Raw genomic sequence first — 19,364 nt, 5'->3', positions numbered from 1 at the left:
ACTACAGACACTCGAATTTTTCACCAAATGTTAAAATTACCATTTTTCATACATGGTAAAATTTTCAAACTATTTGACCCGTTTTGAGCTATTTAAGAAACAGCATTTAGGTATAGCAATGAAACGTTTTTTAAATAATGTAGATTATTTTTCAGTTGGATATTTATAAACGTTCTTCTTTTATACAATTATACCTGAGATCAGAAATTGTAATAGAAGATTTCACGCACATTTTAATAACTATATATAAAAAAAAATTATGTTGAAAAGAAACATTAATTTTTTATGAGTGTTTGTGAGTATCAATCTGCTGTATAGTAATTTTATTGTCGAGTATGTCATTGTAATGGATGTCAGCCATACTTGTATGAGTAATCAAATACAATAATTTTAAAAACAAATTAATACAAATTAAATATATCGCATAGCTATAGGTAAATAGCGTAATTTTTCGGTAAACATTGTTTGCTTGATAATGGTAGAAAAACTTGAGGGGAATTTTCTTCTTAAAAATTTCTAACTGAAAAATAATTTGCAAACTTTCGGAATTTTTATGAACTTTGTCAAAATTTGAACTTTAAATGCATGCCTATAAGAAATAACCACACCTATGTATCTTTAATATCTTTGAACTGTTATCAAAATAACTTACGAGAAACCTTGCATTAAATGCTTTTTTACAGAGTCAACAATTTTTTTATCGACAACAATTTAAAAAAAAAGGTGGACAAGTTAGTGTATACAGTATAGGCAGTAGTTGTCGAGTATGTCATTGTAGATAATGGATGTGTTATATTTGAATTCAATGATGTACGAAAAACGATTCTGAGCGGAGACGTCGTCGTGTACCCCTATAAATAAAACCTGTATAAATAATCAAATTGGATAATTAACGAAAAAAAATTGATAAAAATCAAAAATATATCATGGCTATACTGAAAACGGGTCGTTTTCCGGTAAAGTTTTTTTTTTTTTTTTAGGTAAACCGAAAAGAAACCGAATCCGAAATTTGGGGTTTTCCGGGAGAACCGTATACCGCGGAACCGGGACCGAAAAAATCGCCAAGTCGTAGAATATTATATTTGTATTCATATAACCTGCAGCCGCGGCGGAGAACCATTATATTATATTTTTAACCGACCAGTTATTTGCTTTTTAATTGTTATTTGCAATAACAATCTCGACATCGAAACCGGAAGGCCAGCCGTCAGTCACTCTTGTATGTTTCGGATGTTCTTCGATTGCACTAACTTGGCGCCCTGCTCGTCGTAATCGGCGCTCTCGATGCACACCCGGTGGAAGTACGACGACGAGGCCATCACGGAGCCACCGATCCACGTGGAATACTCGCGCTCGGCCGGCGCGGTGATCCCGACCTCCGTGTTGGGCGAGTTCCCGTGGATCATCGTCTTCAGCCGTTCGGGAAACCCCTGGAACAGCGTGTTGCCGCCGGCCACCAGGATGTTGTCGTACATGTCGTTGCGCTCGTTGACGTTGCAATCGCCGATCGACGCTTGTAACTGGCCGTGGATGCCGTCCACGACGGGCACGCCGATGTGCGTGAGCAAAGTGGGATCGAACATCGCTTCGGGGCATCGGATGCTGTACAATATAATTGGATTTGGAGAGGCGAAGAAGATTAATTCGACCAGGCCGGCACGGCACGCAGTCGTCCAGATTTCAGTTCATGACGGGACGAAATTATTTTTTTTCAGTTTATCACTCGTTATGGGCTTAAAAAAGTCTTGAGTGCACCTACAATACCTAGTAGGCACCCAGGTATACTTACTTATAATTCAGAATCGAAACTTATTCCTTTGTGTTTTTTTTTTTTAAAAATATAATCCATAATTCAAGACCGGGTATTAACGAGTTAAAAAGATAAAGTAAAGTTAAAAAAATTGTATGCACCCAATGATGACTAAATTTCGACGTTTAATGTCTCTAAATGTATATTGAGAAATAAACGTGTTGTATAGGTTATTGGCTGTATGTAAACTGCGGCAAAATTAACCTTTTTCTAAAAGTTGATATGTAAATTGTGGCAAAAAAAAATTTTACATTATACAATCTGCGACAAAACCGATAAGATACATTATACAAACTGCGGCAACTTATTTTATATACCTTCTATATACCTATACTATATTATAGTACCTAAATCATATATACCTATCCATGTGTACCTATATGTACGTTTATCATTTAATTAATTATGTGATGTTGCGTCTTGCGTAGAAATTGGTAAGGTAAATCCAAATGTATTCTTTACAATTTTAAATTCAAATTTAAATATGAATCAAAAATAAGTATAAGGCCAAATTGGTCATCAACAAGGAAAAAACTCTAATACAAGATAAATAAGTTTTGGATCAGTTTAGTAATAATAATATTTTTCAATTTTAAAATTGGTTTTTTTTATTTTTACGCCTAATACTTTATGAGTTTCTAGAGACTTCTATATGGAGTATAATACTATTATAGGCAATGTTCATGTTACAAGATAGCGTACAAACTACAAACGTTATCGATCATGAAGTTAGGCCACCGATAAAATACGTATTATACCTAATTAAACGATAAACGTATAATATATAGGTTATCGTATCGATATGTATTATATAGGTAGTATATATTATAAAAGGTATATAAAATAAGTTGCCGCAGTTTGTATAATGTATCTTATCAGTTTTGTCGCAGATTGTACAATGTAAAAATTTTTTTTGCCGCAGTTTACTTATCAACTTTAAGAAAAAGGTTAATTTTGCAGCAGTTTACCATCTCTCAGGTTATTATAGTAGGTAGTACGAGTTGGTACAAAAGATAAAAGTCAATTGTACCAATCTACTTTATAGACTATTAATTATTATACAGTATAATTTATCATAATTTATCATCGATCTTTCATTTTACAATAATATAATTTTATTAAAACGTTTCACTCCCTCCGTTTCTATAGCAGGTACTATATCAAAGTCAAGGCTGTCAAGTTAATGATATATTTTAACTCGGTTAAGTTAAGTTCATTATTATTTTTTCAATTAAATTAAAAATTTAGTTAATAGACATTTTTTATATAGCAATTGAGTTTAAAATTAAGAGAACGTGATACCCGCATGTGTTGTCTCCGTCTCGCAAGTGCATAACATAGCACATTGTATGCCCGGCAAAACACGCGTAGTTCCGTTAATTTAAAAATTAGAGTAAATTAACCTCTTATATAATTTAAAGCTAAGATTATCATCTAGACAACTTCGTGGGCTTTTTATAATATTTTAATTTTTAAGCTAGTTGTGAGTACTTTAAGATTTATAAACAATTTACAATTTTAAAATACTAATAGCTCGCTTAAAAATTAAAATATAATGAATAGCCCATGAGGCTGTCTAGATAATAATCTTGCCTTTAGATTTTATTAGAGGTCAATTGACTCTAATTTGTAAGACGGAGACAACACATGTGGGTATCGCGTCCTCTTAAGTTGACAAATACCATTAACTTCATTTAATTTCCATGAATAAGTTAAGATAATAAAAAAAAATGCATTTATGAGATATTATATTTTAATAAAATATGTGATAATCACTTGAATAGTAATATTATATGCATTGGTAAGTATATTAAACAATCTACGATATTCATTATTGTACTAATCAAAAAAAATTAATAACTAATGAATGATGAATAGGTATTATGATTTATGAATATAATTCGTGGCATCGTGGGCTATTGATGTTTTCATACGGGCGACTAATGTTACACTTATATTAATATTTATAAGTAGGTTAGGTTTAGTTTTTTTATCTTTAAACACAAATACAAAGTTCTTTGTAAATATATTATCTTTTTTTTTCTGATAATATTTTCTATATTCTGCGAACTTACAATAATAATTATTATAAATCGAAAACCCGTGATAAGCAAACTATTTTTCTGGATAATAAGAATATTCAAAATTAACTCAATTGCGAAAATAAAGAAAAATATGAGTTGATTTTAAGTTAATGTAGAGGCAAATGATGAGTTAAGTTAATAAGTTAAAACTAACTTAACTTTGAACACAACTTCTAACTTATTAACTCGTCAATGCCCAGCCTTGATCAGAAAGTGTTACAACAGAATATCATTTTTAAATATCAAATTATTTATTTTTGTCCCATAATGAACTTATCTGGCCACCGCTAGTCGGAGTGAAATGAAATTATTAATATTTATTAGTCAGGGCTTATATTTCTATAAAGCGGATAGGAAATATTAGCTTTGGTTACATAGGTACCTACCTACCTAGAAGTGGCTACTTGAGAAAGCTACTGAGAAATTCTAGCTATAAACTTCCCGCCCCTGACCCGGGACCGCACAATATACTATTTTTCAAAATTGTAAAGATACTCGAATAAAAGTATTCAAATACTTTCTCAAAGTATTTGTATTTAAAATCAAATACTACATAGTTTACAAATACTCATTCCTTATAGCTAATATTTTTTCTATTTTAATTTTTGATCACGTAAAATTAAAACAAAAATCTGGGCAAATGGGTACCGTTCTGCTGTATATTATGTAGGTATCGTGTGGGTCACTGTAATGAGTATTGTGTTAAATTTGATTTCAAAGACATAAAATCATTGTTAGGGCAGTGAAGTTGTTGCATTTGTATGTTTTTTGTAAATGCTTATACCTATTTATTGCTGAGTGAACTTAAAATATGTTTCGTTAAACTCTTAATTTAATCAAAAAAAAATTATATTGCAATAAATGCAATTTTGGCGATTTTTTTTAATTTTACTGCAATTTTAACTATTTTTCATAATTTTCGTTTACATTTAAGATTATATAACTTAATATATAAAATTAAAGTAACTAAACGTAGCAGTGAACAAAATTCTAAAATTTTGTAGAAGTAAAAAAAGTAGTACAATTATTAAATTTAAATGATGCTTTTTCTAATGAACAAGCTCAACATCTTTTGTCGGATATTTCTATGGAAACCAACTTGGTATTCATGCATTCCAAATATGGTTTCATACCAGCAGAAATTACTAAACACGAAACCCAACATGTTTCTTAAGTCAAAGCTTTATCCATAGTTAAAAACGTTGAAACTAAAATAGAAAAAATTACGGGACAAAATGAAATATTAATAAACTAGAAATTCAAAACTATTTTACAAAAAAATTATGGATATCAAACAATTGTTCGTATATCAAAAATTATAAGTGGATAAATACAGTCAATTGAGGGCTTGTCAGAAGACTTGACCAGCAACGATTTAATCTACTTCAAGTACGCGCCAATAACAACTACTGACGTAGAAAGAAGTTCCTCCCGATGCAAAAATCTGTTGTGCGATAACCGACGATCATTCGATTTTGAAAACTTAAAAAAATCATTTGTAGTACAATGCAATAACGTAAGCAATATTCATATTTAATTTTTATTATTATTATGTATAAATATATTTGATTTTATTGATTATAATTAAATTTTTTCAATGCAATTTTTAAATTTATAAGTGCAATTTTTAATATATTTTAATGAAATAATGCAATCAATTTAGTGTGTTTTTTAATGCAATAACTTCACTAAATACTTCATTATATACGAAAAACGATTCTGAGCGAAGTTGGCCTATATTAGGTACCTATTACAAGTACGAAACTAAACTTCGAACTAAAATACTTCTAACTTATAATTAAAAACTGTGACTAAGGATTTTTAATTTTTTTCATCTGCCTTTGAAACAATAACCTAGGAGCCTTCTATTAAATTTTCAAGCTTTTTTACTCAACAGATAAAATTTTATTGATATTTATAGAAAAAAAAACTAAAAAAATTGAAAACTGACAATAGCCGTAAACAGCTCAAAAAGAGTCAAAATATTTTCAAAATTTTATGGTGTATAGAAAATGCTAATATAAACATTCAGTCAAAATTTCATGTCCCTACGGTCATTTGTTTTAGAGTTACACCAAAAACCAAAATCGATTTTCTCGAAAACAGATTTTGCGTAAAAATTCCCGTTTTTCCTTAATTTTTCTTTTGTTTTTCAGGTCGCTTGTGAAAACTACTGGGAAATTTTTACTTTTGACCCCTTAAAGCACCAACTAGATTCACTTTCCTATCAGAAAAGTTACTATTGAAGAAAATCCAAGCACTTTTAATGTCCTAAAAGGTGATGACAGACACAAAAATAAAAATAAAAACACACATCATTGTAGAATCAATATATTCATCGCTTCGCTCAGAATCTAAAAATAAATAAAAAATAAAAAAAAACACACATCATTGTAAAATCAATACATTCATCGCTTCGCTCAGAATCTAAAAACTGTGTTCATATAATTTGTAGACATTTTTGGGTACAATATAAAATACTTTAAATTTTCAATCTTTAGCTATACAAATTGAGCTTTTTATAATTTGTATAAACTATGAAATAATTTGCAAATTGTTGTCATATGTGTCTAATTTGAACTTTAAATGCTTATAGACAAATATGTCTAATATGCCTATGTACCTATCTTTAATATTTAAAATATTTATAATTATTATTATAATAACTTATAATGAACCTTATATTACATTTTAAACTTTTTTGTCTTAAGAACAATTTCTTATTGACAATAATTTTAAAAAAACTATTTAAAAATCGAAAATTTTCTATGTCTTTAAATAGGTCAAAAATGTCAATATATTTTGAACATATATTGATTTTTATAATTTTATGATTTATATATCGATTGAATAAATTGTTTTCTGATTTTAAAAATATATGTTTAAATTCGGTATCTATGGAGTTTAATTTAGATCGATCATCCCACTCTTTATCAAATGTCGATTCCCCTTAAATTTGATTTTAAAATTGAAGAATGTTCAAATTGGTAAAATCTCTATTTTACGAATATACAAGGGACAAAAAATAAAATATACTTTTTAGAGAAACCTAGTGGCTAGAAACAACTAGTCTATCTACTACTATATATCGGTGCCAACTCTCTTACACTATAGTCACTTGTATTTACTAGTTCGAAATTCATAGAAAATGTTCCATTAATATCCAAGATTTGAAAAATGAATACAGGATTCCTCATAAGTTTTCCTACTATTAACAAAAAACAAAAGTTTACTGGAAACCCAAACTAATTTTTTATGGGTGTTTTTTTTTTATTGAAGTTTAATTGTTTTTGACATTTTATCTCAAAGAAAAATGATTTTAATTATTTCGTTGCAATTTAAAAATATTAGGTATGTACTATTATAATATAGGCCGACTGAAAGAACAAGACCGTCTCCGCTCAGGCCTCAGGAACGTTTAACGCATAAAACGATATTATACGATTGAATTCAAATTTAACACCATCCATTACAGTGACGGTAACTGAGTGTCCCACCTGTAACCTACTGTACAGCAGATTGGTATCCACAGTGGCACAATTATCGGGAGTGTTGCACAGTGTGCAATAATTCACGGGGCCCGGAGATCTCATATACAATGTATCTTCCATAATCTGTGATATACACATAATATGTCTTATAATAATAATAACATATTATTATATTATTTTAATATAACAACAATAAATGACAATGTCTTTACTCCTTTCAGTTTAGTGAATTCGAATTACGAGTACCTATGTGAGAAACCTGTGTAAAATTAGTTATATTATATAGCTTTACTAATAATTATTAACTATGACGCGTGCGAGTAAACAATATTAATTTTTAGAGTTATAATAAGGTGTGACAGTTTTTCACTTTCATTGCACTTTCACTTTTATTAGCAGGTAAGGACCCCTCATTTATCAAGTTATGCCACTGGGTATCCACATTTTATAGTTTTATGTATTTAAAAGTATAATATCCAATAAAAGGTACGCTGACAAGATGTCACCGGTAAGAAATATCTCCACTAAAATATCGCAAAACCAATAGGTATAAGAAATAATATCACCATTAAGATATCGCATGGGAAAAATAAAGTTAGTATATTATTGCACCTGTATTTTGCATAGTATAACATTATCGAATGCTTATAATCTTATACTATAAACTATTATTTGTAACACGTGTTTTTAGATTATCTTTTTTTTAGTCAATTTTTATTTGAGTAAATTGTATATGAGTTGATCATATTATAATCATACATTTTAGATTCTGAGCGAAGCGATGAATGTATTGATTTTACAATGACGTGTGTTTTTTTTTTATTTTTTATTTTTTTTTATTTTTGTGTCTGTCATCACCTTTTAGGACAGTAAAAGTGCTTGGATTTTCTTCAACAGTAACTTTTCTGATAGGAAAGTGAATCTAGTTGGTACTTTGGGGGGTCAAAAGTAAAAATTTCCCAGTAGTTTTCACAAGCGACCTGAAAAACAAAAGAAAAATTAAGGAAAAACGGGAATTTTTACGCAAAATCTGTTTTCGAGAAAATCGATTTTGGTTTTTGGTGTAACTCTAAAACAAATGACCGTAGGGACATGAAATTTTGACTGAATGTTTATAATTGCATTTCCTATACACCATAAAATTTTCCAAATATTTTGACTCTTTTTGAGCTGTTTACGGACATTGTCAGTTTTAAATTTTTTTAGTTTTTTTTTCTATAAATATCAATAAAATTTTATCTGTTGAGTAAAAAAGCTTGAAAATTTAATAGAAGGCTCCTAGGTTATTGTTTCAAAGGCAAATTAAAAAAATTAAAAATTCTTAGTCACAGTTTTTATTTATAAGCATTTAAAGTTCGAATTTTGACAAAATACGGAAAAATCATGAAAATTAGCAAATTATTTTGCGTTGAGAATTCATAAAAATTTTTCTTTTTAAATATAAGATTTGAAAATGTAATATAAGATTACTCATGAGTTTGTCTACCTTTATCAAAAAAAAAAATGTCTACAAGAAACTTAAATTAAATTTTAATGAGCGTCTGAAATTTATATTTTCACAACATTTGATATTCACTCGATTTCTCATGTAACAATTTTCTTATTTTATTGTAATAAAAAAACGAATGACTGTAGATACCTTAAAATTTCACTGAATGTTTATATTAGCATTTTCTATACACCATAAAAGTTTGAAAATATTTTGACTCTTTTTGAGCTGTTTACGGACATTGTCAGTTTTCAATTTTTTTAGTTTATTTTTCTATAAATATCAAAAAAATTTTATTTGTTGAGTAAAAAAGCGTGAAAATTTAATATAGGGCTCCTGATATATCGTTCTAATAGCAGTTGAAAAATATTAAAAATACATAGGCACAATTTTTTTTTATAAGCATTTAAAGTTCAAATGTTGACAACATTTATCAAATTTATAATTTATTAATTATTTTGTATTTAAAAATGTATAAAATTTTTAACTTTTATGGCTAAGGATTGAAAATTTAAAACAAGGCTCCACGTAAATAGGTTATATATAAATTACTTTAATCACAATAATATCATCAAATATACTTAGTAATATCATAGGCTGACTGACGGTTTTCGCTCAGAATCGTTTTTCTCATACAATGATATTATATCATTGAATTAAAATTTAACACCATCCATTACAGTGACCCACTTGTAACCTACTGTACAGCAGAGTGACATCCACTTATCCACCTTCTTTAAATTATATATTTTAATTTAATTATTAATTTAATTTATTATTATTATTATTATTATTATGTAGGTATATCGTGAAATATATTAAACATAATATAAAAAAAGCTAAGATACTATATGTTGAAATCAAATCACTCCGTCTGGTAGAAATATTGTATACAGGATAAAAAAAAAATAAATAAGCACCATTGTAAAACCATTAGCTTTCTCGCTCAGCTCAGAATCTAAAATATACACCTATTGGCTACTATGAATACAAGTGGATCCTGAACTTTTTTTTTGGTCAAGTCACCTTAAGTTTAATGTATTACCTTTACAACTTATGTTGTGAGTAAATCAACTTTTTAACTTTTAAATTATAATTTGAGTACTTATATAACGTAGAACATTGAAATACCATGTTTCAGATTATTTGGAAGAACAGTCAATTCGTCATTTAATATCGACCCATACTTACGTTGACAATTATACATATTAGAATCATTATAGTTTATTATTAATATATACTATTATTATGAAGTTGAAGAGTTTGTTTGGAGAAACGCGCTAGTCTCAGAATAGTGGTTCTTATCACTAGTGGTTTGAATTGAAAAATTATTTTTGTGTTGAATTTAAACCTGATCTTGCAAATCAATCTTACCGACGCTCTGGAAAAATATCTTCACGATCATAATATAGGTATATTCAAAGTTTTAAATACAATCTCGAAAATAGACCAATGAGTGATTTAAAACTTATTATCCATGCTGGTGAAGGACCTCACAATGGTCATTGATGTCGGTAAAATGTGCCAGTAGTAGCCGAAGTAGCTGTTATTTTGATATACGAGGATAAAGGCCCCCGAGATATTGTGTAGAATGTAAGAGATGGTCAACTTCAGCGAGTTTCTGAGCTTCACAAATCTTATGACCCACTTAAATATCTTTTACGGTTTCCGTATGTCAATGACGGGTACTGTATAAATATTCTACAACATAATGGTGTTGCCAAATCTAAAACTGTAGCGATGTATGCAATTGTATGTCCTTAGACGCATGATGAGAGTTGATGACTTTAACAGCTCAGTTTATTTCAAAGGATTATTCAACCAATATAGTGTTGATATGGTGGTAAAAATGACATCGGAGTGGCATAAATTTATCAAGAGAAATTAAATATGTGTGCACGTGTTACATGAATGGGCCATCAAACGCAAAAATAATATTTCAATTCGATCAAGTAGTTCCTGAGATTAGCGTGTTCGACCAAACAAACTTTTAAGCTGTATAATACTAGTATATAGATTATATTATTATTATAATTAATAATTAAATTGCCACGATATTATTCCCACATGGTATTTTAGTGGCGATATTGTGCGGTCACGTGATATTAGTTTACCGTTGATATTTTGTTGGAAATTCGGAATAAAATATACTAACGCTTCATTATTGATGTTGACAATCATTCCGTCTGGCAACGTGTATCTCTGTTCCTTGTCCTTGCCAAAATTCGCCAGTTCCTTTTCAAAGTCTACAGCACTGTAGCAAAATGTTTCTTTTATGTGTTTAATTCTTTCCCAGTCTTTCATCGTGGTCAAGCTATAACCTCGACCGTTAATCATTTGCTTGAGAAACTGAGTCAAGTGCCATCCGCCGATCGGCATACTTCGCAAGGCGTGCGAAATTGGAAATCCTTCGTAAATGGGAACGATTTGTGTGCTCTGGTACCCGGAATCGATCACCATGCCAGTGGTCTTGCCAACGCTGTACAGAGCAAGAGTTGCCTTGTTCACCAACGACATCTTGGGCACGTTGAACACTTCGAACATGATCTATATAGGTAAAGCAATTAATCGGGAAGACACACCTATATAACACTTGAAAGTTTAGAGGTTTAAAATTAAAATATAATGGTATAATAACAAATTATTACTAGGGCCCGGGTGATGATGATGATAACTATTGGCGCAAATAGGGGGGGCTTGGGGGACTTAGTCCCCCCAAATGACGGTCAAGTCCCCCCCAGTTCAAAATCTAGTAATTAGTACTAATTTTTATATTCTGTAGTACTAAGCAATATGGCCTATGGGGAGGGGGGCTTGAGTCCCCCCCAAAAAATTTAGTCAATTTGCGCCTATGAATGATGACATTTGAATATTTCGATTGAGTGAAAAACTACGAGTTAATTATTTGTCATTATTATATTTTTATATTTTTCACAGATCTAAAAAGAACCCACAACTTTATAAATCGTAATTTTAATTTTAAAATCAGTCGATAATTTTATACGTTTCAACATTTCTAAAGTATTTAAGTCAATAACAAATAACATTTTTCTGGTCATTTTTATAGTTTTCTCATAAACATCCGGAACCTTATTATTACCAATTATTAGTCTGCTATGATTTATCAAAATGAGCTGTGTACAATTTCTTAAATGTCTAAACATAATATCTATTAGTGTTAACTTCCTATTAAGTAGGTACCTATATAATATATTAAAATATATTGATTTCAAGTACAAAAAAAAAATGTATCGTATTAATATGTTCTCTGAATTCTTTTCGAAATATTAGAGAAACCATTTTATAGATTACTAACAGCAATTTTATAGTTTCAATCTATTAGGTACCCTGGTACCTAATTAAATATGTATACTTATCATTATATCATCTTAGTGTACCAAAATACTTAATGTTGTTGTGTCTTATCTCTGTTTAATGTTTTAAAGACAAATGGTCTCAGGTAAGTATACTTAGATATTTTAATATAATATTGACCTCATAAAGTTTTTCACGCAACGGAATTGGATTGTGAACCGGCTCCGTGAGTAAAATTGCATAATTTTCCGGTGGTATCAACAGCTGTTCGTAGAACATATGAAACCAAACTTCTTCCATAGCATCCCAATCAGTAATGAGACAGTTTTGTATCGGAACACTGGTTTCCAAAATACCCTTGTTGTCGTGGCAAAACTGACCACCATAAACAGGCCTCTGCGTAGATCCCAGCCTGACAAGCTAATATTATATAAACGTAGTTAGAGGCGTGTTTAACGAGGGGCAAAGGGAGCATTTGTCTCCAGCGTCCAAATTTGAAAATATTTCATGGACGGCATTCGTATACTAATTGTTCATATATGTGTGCCTCCGGCGACATTACACCTTAATACGGCACTGAACGTAGTAACTGATATAAGATAATAATATACAAATAAACAAATAGTTACTTAATTTATTATTTAGAATTATTTTTATGATTAAAATAAATATATTGTTCGTAAATTAATTTTAGATTCTGAGCGGAGCGAGACGTACATCTTTCCAGCCGCGTGCCATTGTTAATTTTCCAAACTTTTCTACGCCAATATTTAGTACGTCATTTGCATGAATTTGTACGATGATTCCGAAATTTGTACGGCACCGGTTCACCTGGAAAAGTCAATTTTCTATGGGCGGGGGAGGAGAAACGTTTCTCCAGCCCCACCCAAATGACGTGCTCAATATTGGCGTAGAAAAGTTTGGAAAATTAGGAATGGGTGGGGCTGGAGAAATGTACGTCGGAGCGAGGAAGCTAGTGGTTTTACAAGTGTTTACTTTATTTTTCTTTATTTTTTTTTCTTTATCCTGTATACAAAATTTCTACCAGAAGGAGTGCTTCGATTTCGACATAATAGTACCTTAACTTTTAGAAAATTGGATCAAGATGGTACTTAAAAAAGGTCATTTTTCGATTTTCTCAAGAGTTATTTGCCACGGGAAAAACCACCAAAAAATTACCGCTAAAAATGGGATTTTAATTTCTTTGTATATCACCATAGAAACGAATAAAAAACAATAATATTATACTTTTAATTCAACTTACAGAATACAATAAATATTAAATAATAACATTATAAAATATCCAGACTGACAAACCGTCTCCGCTCAGAATCGTTTTTCTTATACAATGATATTATATCATTGAATTCAAGTTTAATACAATCCATTATATAATGACCCACTTGTATCCTACGGTACAACAGAGCGACATCCACTTACCCGCTTTTTATTTTTGCAAATTAGCAAATTTTAACTTAACACTAAGTTATGTTACTTTTTTTCAAAGTTAACTTTTAACTTAACTTAAATTTATTATTTTAAAATAACTTAATCTAACGAGTTAACAAATCGTTAACTTGCCCAGCCTTGCATAATATTACATAATCACGTTTAATATAATCAATTTAAAAGTCCTCCGGTGTCCGGTATTCGATAGTCTACGCGTCATATTTTTCGGACGATTTTTACTAAAATTTAACAAATTATGTACGAGACTTTGTGATTTGGTTTTAAAAATATCTCAATCGAATATAAATTTAATTTTGTGCTGTACAACAATATTTGTTCGCTTACTTCTTCCCGTTGTTCGCCGTAAACAGTAGGAATTAATAACTGAGGTAAATGTTCACCGGCAAAACCAACTTTCATCGTATAAGATCCATTATCACATACTATTGCAGCGCTATCCGCTAGAAACGAAATTTATTCGTAAATATCAATCACTAATTACATATTTATTTTGAACTAACTAATACAACAATATAATATAGGTAGGTACCTATTGCAGAACCTATAGCCATGTACAGAGATGGTCATTGACGAGTTAAATCTATTGAAGTTAACTACAGGGAGTTCCTTATCAAATAGTTAGGTACTTTTAACTATTAGTAATATATTAATTAACGCGTTCAATATGTCCCCACAGACCACGATAACTTACTATTATGAGCAAATTATTGGTTTTATTTCAAGTTAATTTTTTCCGCTAATAGGTATAAGCCCCATCGGTCATCATAGTTTTGAATACATTATATTTGTCAATAATAAAAAAATATATTAATAATTGGAAGTTTCAAAAATTATTCATGAAATAGGCTCGTAACAGGCACCTATCAAGTTGTATTGTGGAAGTGTTTTGCACTATTTCTGGTTTCCAAAATAGTGATCAAGTTAACGTGCCTAGGTAGGTAAATAAATTACAAATACAAATTTATACAAAATATGTGAAACGCATAAATATAGTAAAGTAGTATGTTTACTGTAAATAGGGTGATAAGTAGGGCCTTGATATAACTTCCGTAAAAATATCAAACAGCCTTTTCAACATAGTAATACCTTAAAAAAAAATTGTTTTACAGGCACGCAATTAGGTAATCGATACCAAAACGATAGTTTTAACTTTCGGTATTTTCAACAATGATACAAAAACTAAGTAGATACCAAACTTAGGCACGCACAATAATTATAATTTTATAATTTCATCGTTGATATAAAAGTTACGTACGTACTAGAGTATGAAAGTACCTGCAGCAATTAATATTGTAATAAATATTTTTAAATTGTAAGATCTATATAAATTATATTATGCTATTTTGTTGAGCATTAGGTATAGTGTTTTTTAATTTTTAACTAAGTTAAGTTACTTTAATTTATAAAAAAGAAAAGTGCCTAACTTTTAACTTTGAATTTAACTTACATTTTTGAATATTTCTATGCTAATTTAATTTAACGAGTTAAAAAAAAATAGGATATTTGTCTCGCTTTGAAAAGTATATTCAACATAAAACTATCATTAAATTGTAATATACGTTTTGTTAATACTATAAAAATAATAAACCATTTTTTAATTGTGCAGTTAAATTTTCGTGGAGTTATGGTATTATTATGACTTGAAAGTAATTGAAACATGCCAACACAATATAGAATTAATAAAATCTATTTCAAATAGTTAGCGATACATTAAATTAAACGTTCTTATAAAATGATTAATTTTATTTTATTCTATAAATACAACATTGAAACTAAACACTATGACTACATGCTTTTCAGAATAAATCATAACATTTTTTTTTAATTTCAGAATTTCTTTCAGATTAAAAAAAAAAAGGTGGGTCAGTGGATGTCGCTCTGATGTACAGTAGGTTACAAGTTGGTCAATGTAATGGATGGTGTTTAATTTGAATTGAATGATATAATATCATTGTTTAAGAAAAACGAATCTGAGCGAAAACGGTCAGTCATCCTATGATATTACTAAGTATTATTACTATATTACTAAGATGATATTATTGTGAACAAAGTAATTTATATATTTACCTATTTACGTGAAACCTTGTTTTAAATTTTCAATCCTTAGCTATAAAAGTTGAACATTTTATAATTTTTTTACTATAAAATAATTATTAAATTTAAAATTTGATAAATTTTGTCGAAATTCGAACTTTGAATGTTTGAAAAAAAAAATTGTGCCTATTTATCTTTAATATTTTTCGACTACTATTGTAACAATATATCAGAAGCCTTGCATTAAATTGTCATGCTTTTTTACCCAATAAATAACATTTAATTGATATTTATAGAAAAAAAAAATTTAAAAAAATTGAAAACTGACAATGTCCGTAAACAGCTCAATAAGAGTTAAATTATTTTCAAAATTGTATGGTGTATAGAAAATGCTAATATAAACATCCAGTTAAATTTTCAAGTATCTACAGTCATTCGTTTTTAATTACAATAAAATAAGAAAATCGTTACATGAGAAATCTAGTAATAATATGAATTTCAAACGCTCATGTTAATTTAATTTAACTATCTTGTAAACATTTTTTGTTTTGATAAAGTTAGACAAACTTATGAGGAATCCTGTACTACACTTTAAAATCTTAGATTTAATTAGAAAATTTTTTCTCTTAAAAACTCAAAATAATTTGGAAATGTTTGTCATTTTACGTATTTTGTGAATATTTGAACTTTAATGCTAAAAAAAAAAAACTGTGACTATGGATTTTTAATTTCATCTGCCTTTGAAACAATCGACTAGGAGCTTTCTATTAAATTGTCAAGCTTTTTTTACCCAATAAATAAAGTTTTATTGCCATTCATAGAAAAAAAAAGACTATAATAAAATTGGAAACTGAAAATGTCTGTTAACAGCTCAAAATAAGTCAAAATATTTGGAAAATGTTATCGAGTATAGAAAATGCTAACATAAACAAAATTCAGTCAAAATGTCATGTATCTACGTTCATTTGTTTAAGAGTTGCACCAAAAACCAAAATCGATTTTCTAGAAAACAGATTTTGCGTAAAAATTCCCGTTTTTCCTTAATTTTTCTTTTGTTTTTCACGGCGCTTTTTAAAACTACTGGGAAATTTTTACTTTTGACCCCCTTAAAGTACCAACTAGATTCACTTTTCTATCAGAAAAGATACTGTTGAAGAAAATCTAAGCATTTTTACTATCATGAAAGATGATGACAGATACAAAAAAAAAATTAAAAATAAAAAAAAAAATAAAAAAAAATCACACATCATTGTAAAATCAATACATTCATCGTTCCACTCAGAATCTAAAATATAAACACTAGGTATAACTAGTGTAGCCTTGCCTAAGTGAAGTCCAAAGCAATACAAATGGGTATCTAACTCTTTTCTCGACACATTTTCTGGCGAGCTTATTACATATTATACATTATATTAAAATTAGTTATGGCTACGAAGTGTTGTTCAAATACTTGAAAGATCGCCAGAGATGTCCATTATGATTCCAGTACCTATACCGTACTTAAAACATATATTATAAAATACAAACAGAAATTATTGATTTTAATATTGAACACTGTAAAAATTCAAATTAAATATAATCCATCATACATTGTTTATCTTTATGTGTAAAATGTTTCTATGCCAACATAATATTACTTCCAAAAACTAAATTATTTAGAAGCCACTATCGTTTAGTACCTACCTACCTACTTATTTTTGGTTAGATTCTACCATAGGCTCAGGCCCTGATTTAGGCGAGTAACTTGGTCACTGGTCACCTGGAGTCTGGACCCAGTTGGCGTGATTAGGAATTTGTCTTAGGAGGGATAGACATTTTTATAGATAAAAAATACTGAAAAAAAAAAATTAATACAATAAATACTAAAATTTCAAATACAGTGGTGAGTGGCAGCTAGAAATAGGTACAATTTTATCAAAAATCCTAAAACTAATATATTATACACAAAAATATTACATTTTGCTTTAAAACTCTACACAATTTATTACCTATATAATAATATTATATTTGGCATCAATGAACTTTAGCTACACAGCATGTTTTTTGAAATTTTTTTTTAAAACATACGTATTTCAACCTGTCGAAATCTTTATTTTGGGAGTTATATCCTTCCAAAGTTTACGATTTTATATGTTTACGAACAACACTGTACTTAACTGCGCAGTGCCTTTAACAAATTCAATTTTAGATTCTGATCTTATAGATTTCGATTTTCTCAATAATTATTTAATGCCACAGGAAAAACCACCGACCAATTACGAAAACCAACTAAAAATGGGATTTTAATTTCCAACTCTTTGTTTATCGTCAGAGCAAAGAATGAAAAATAATGATAATATCATAATATTAATTCAACTAACAGGCTATAATAATTAATAATAACAATATAAAAAATCCAGACTGACACACCGTCTCAGCTCAGAATCGTTTTTCTTACAGGGCCGGCGTTATACGATTGAGATGATGTGTGTGTGTGTGTGTGGGGGGGGGGGGGGGGGGGGGGGGTGTTCAAGTATTTGCCAACTGAAATATAATTTATGTAAAAATGTCGACCCGTTTATATAAAAAAAACATTATAAAAACTAAAACATTTTGAACAGTGGCGTCATTTTTTTTGGGGGGGGGGGAAGGTGGGCACTTGCCCCTGTCTGATTTTAAGATGACACGTCAAAATATCCCACGTAACTATTAATTAGAAATTTAAACCATTTTATACAAGTAGATTTTATACATAGATATTAATACATTTACTGAATACAAAAAATGAATTAAGACATTTTTAAAAATATATTAAAATGGTATGTTTGTTGTCAAAAATTATTACATTTATTATTATAATATAAGTTACATAAAGATATTAAATTATTTTTATAAAGCACAAGGTTGTCATATTCTCATAAAGAAGACAATAGCATAATAAAATGCATCATAAATAATAACTACGTATTCAATGTATCTTTTGTGTCAATGTGGAAGAAGATAGAACACGATAATGTAAGTTTAATGAAATGTAATTTAAGTTATAACAAAACATTGACCTCTCAAAAAATATTTACTCAGTTCCTTGAATGTTCTATTCTTATTTCAATTAAAAATCTAAATTCACTCTTTCTTTTTGAAAATTGTAACAAAAGTCATGTTGTTTTTGTCTTGTAGGTATGTAGTCATGCAGAATTTGTATGTCCCAATCCATGAAGGAGAGGTATATGAAACTTATCAAATATGATATCGTTGGAAACCAATGAGTCTGTACCTACTCTGTTTCATAAATAATATTATAATAAAAATTGTTTTTTATTAATTTCTTTTTAATTAAAGCCAAAGTGAATATAACAACTTGTACACAAGCAAGTTCATAGTGGACCACTGGATGCTCTTTTAAAAAAAATGTGTTTGTGTTAACATTATAATTTTATACCTACTTCATAATTTAAATCCATTATTCGTTTCGATACAAATCCTAGGCCATTCTCGTCTTACTTTTATAGATTTAATTTTTTTTTCTACAATGATTTAATTGCTTATTTAATTATATGATCAACAAAATTAACTTTTAAAAATTAACCATGTGATAATTCAAATTGTTGTTTGGAATTCATAACTCGTAACAACTATGTTAAAGGTTTAGGGGGCAATATAGAAGAGACATTGCTATGTGCCTTCATCACTTT

The 19,364-nt window shown here is 29.0% G+C and overlaps 1 protein-coding gene across 1 annotated transcript; it reads right to left on the bottom strand.

Annotated features, from left to right (window-relative positions):
* Positions 1–1,211: 1,211 nt before the first annotated feature.
* Positions 1,212–17,168, bottom strand: LOC132933454 (actin-like). The gene is made up of 5 exons (XM_060999733.1): positions 17,144–17,168; positions 13,984–14,099; positions 12,370–12,609; positions 11,030–11,421; positions 1,212–1,602 (listed from the first exon to the last, which is right to left on the bottom strand). Exons 1-5 carry the CDS (start codon positions 17,166–17,168, stop codon positions 1,212–1,214), a joined length of 1,164 nt encoding a protein of 387 aa, XP_060855716.1.
* Between the last annotated feature and the right edge of the window lie 2,196 nt (positions 17,169–19,364).

The sequence above is a fragment of the Metopolophium dirhodum genome, chromosome 1 (genome assembly GCF_019925205.1).
Source record: "Metopolophium dirhodum isolate CAU chromosome 1, ASM1992520v1, whole genome shotgun sequence".
Classification (NCBI taxonomy): Eukaryota; Metazoa; Arthropoda; class Insecta; order Hemiptera; family Aphididae; genus Metopolophium; species Metopolophium dirhodum.
The sequence above is the reverse complement of the archived record's forward strand: the minus strand, read 5'-3'. Positions and strand labels throughout refer to the sequence as shown.

What these genes read in the sequence shown, in the direction of transcription:
- LOC132933454 (XM_060999733.1), bottom strand. Translation starts at nt 17,168, where the DNA reads ATGGACATCTCTGGCGATCTTTCAA. An exon ending in TGCGTGAAAAACTTTATGAG is followed by an intron (nt 11,422 to 12,369) that starts GTCAATATTATA and finishes TTACCTATATAG; the next exon opens with ATCATGTTCGAAGTGTTCAA. An exon ending in GTCAACATCAATAATGAAGC is followed by an intron (nt 1,603 to 11,029) that starts GTTAGTATATTT and finishes TATATTGTACAG; the next exon opens with CATCCGATGCCCCGAAGCGA.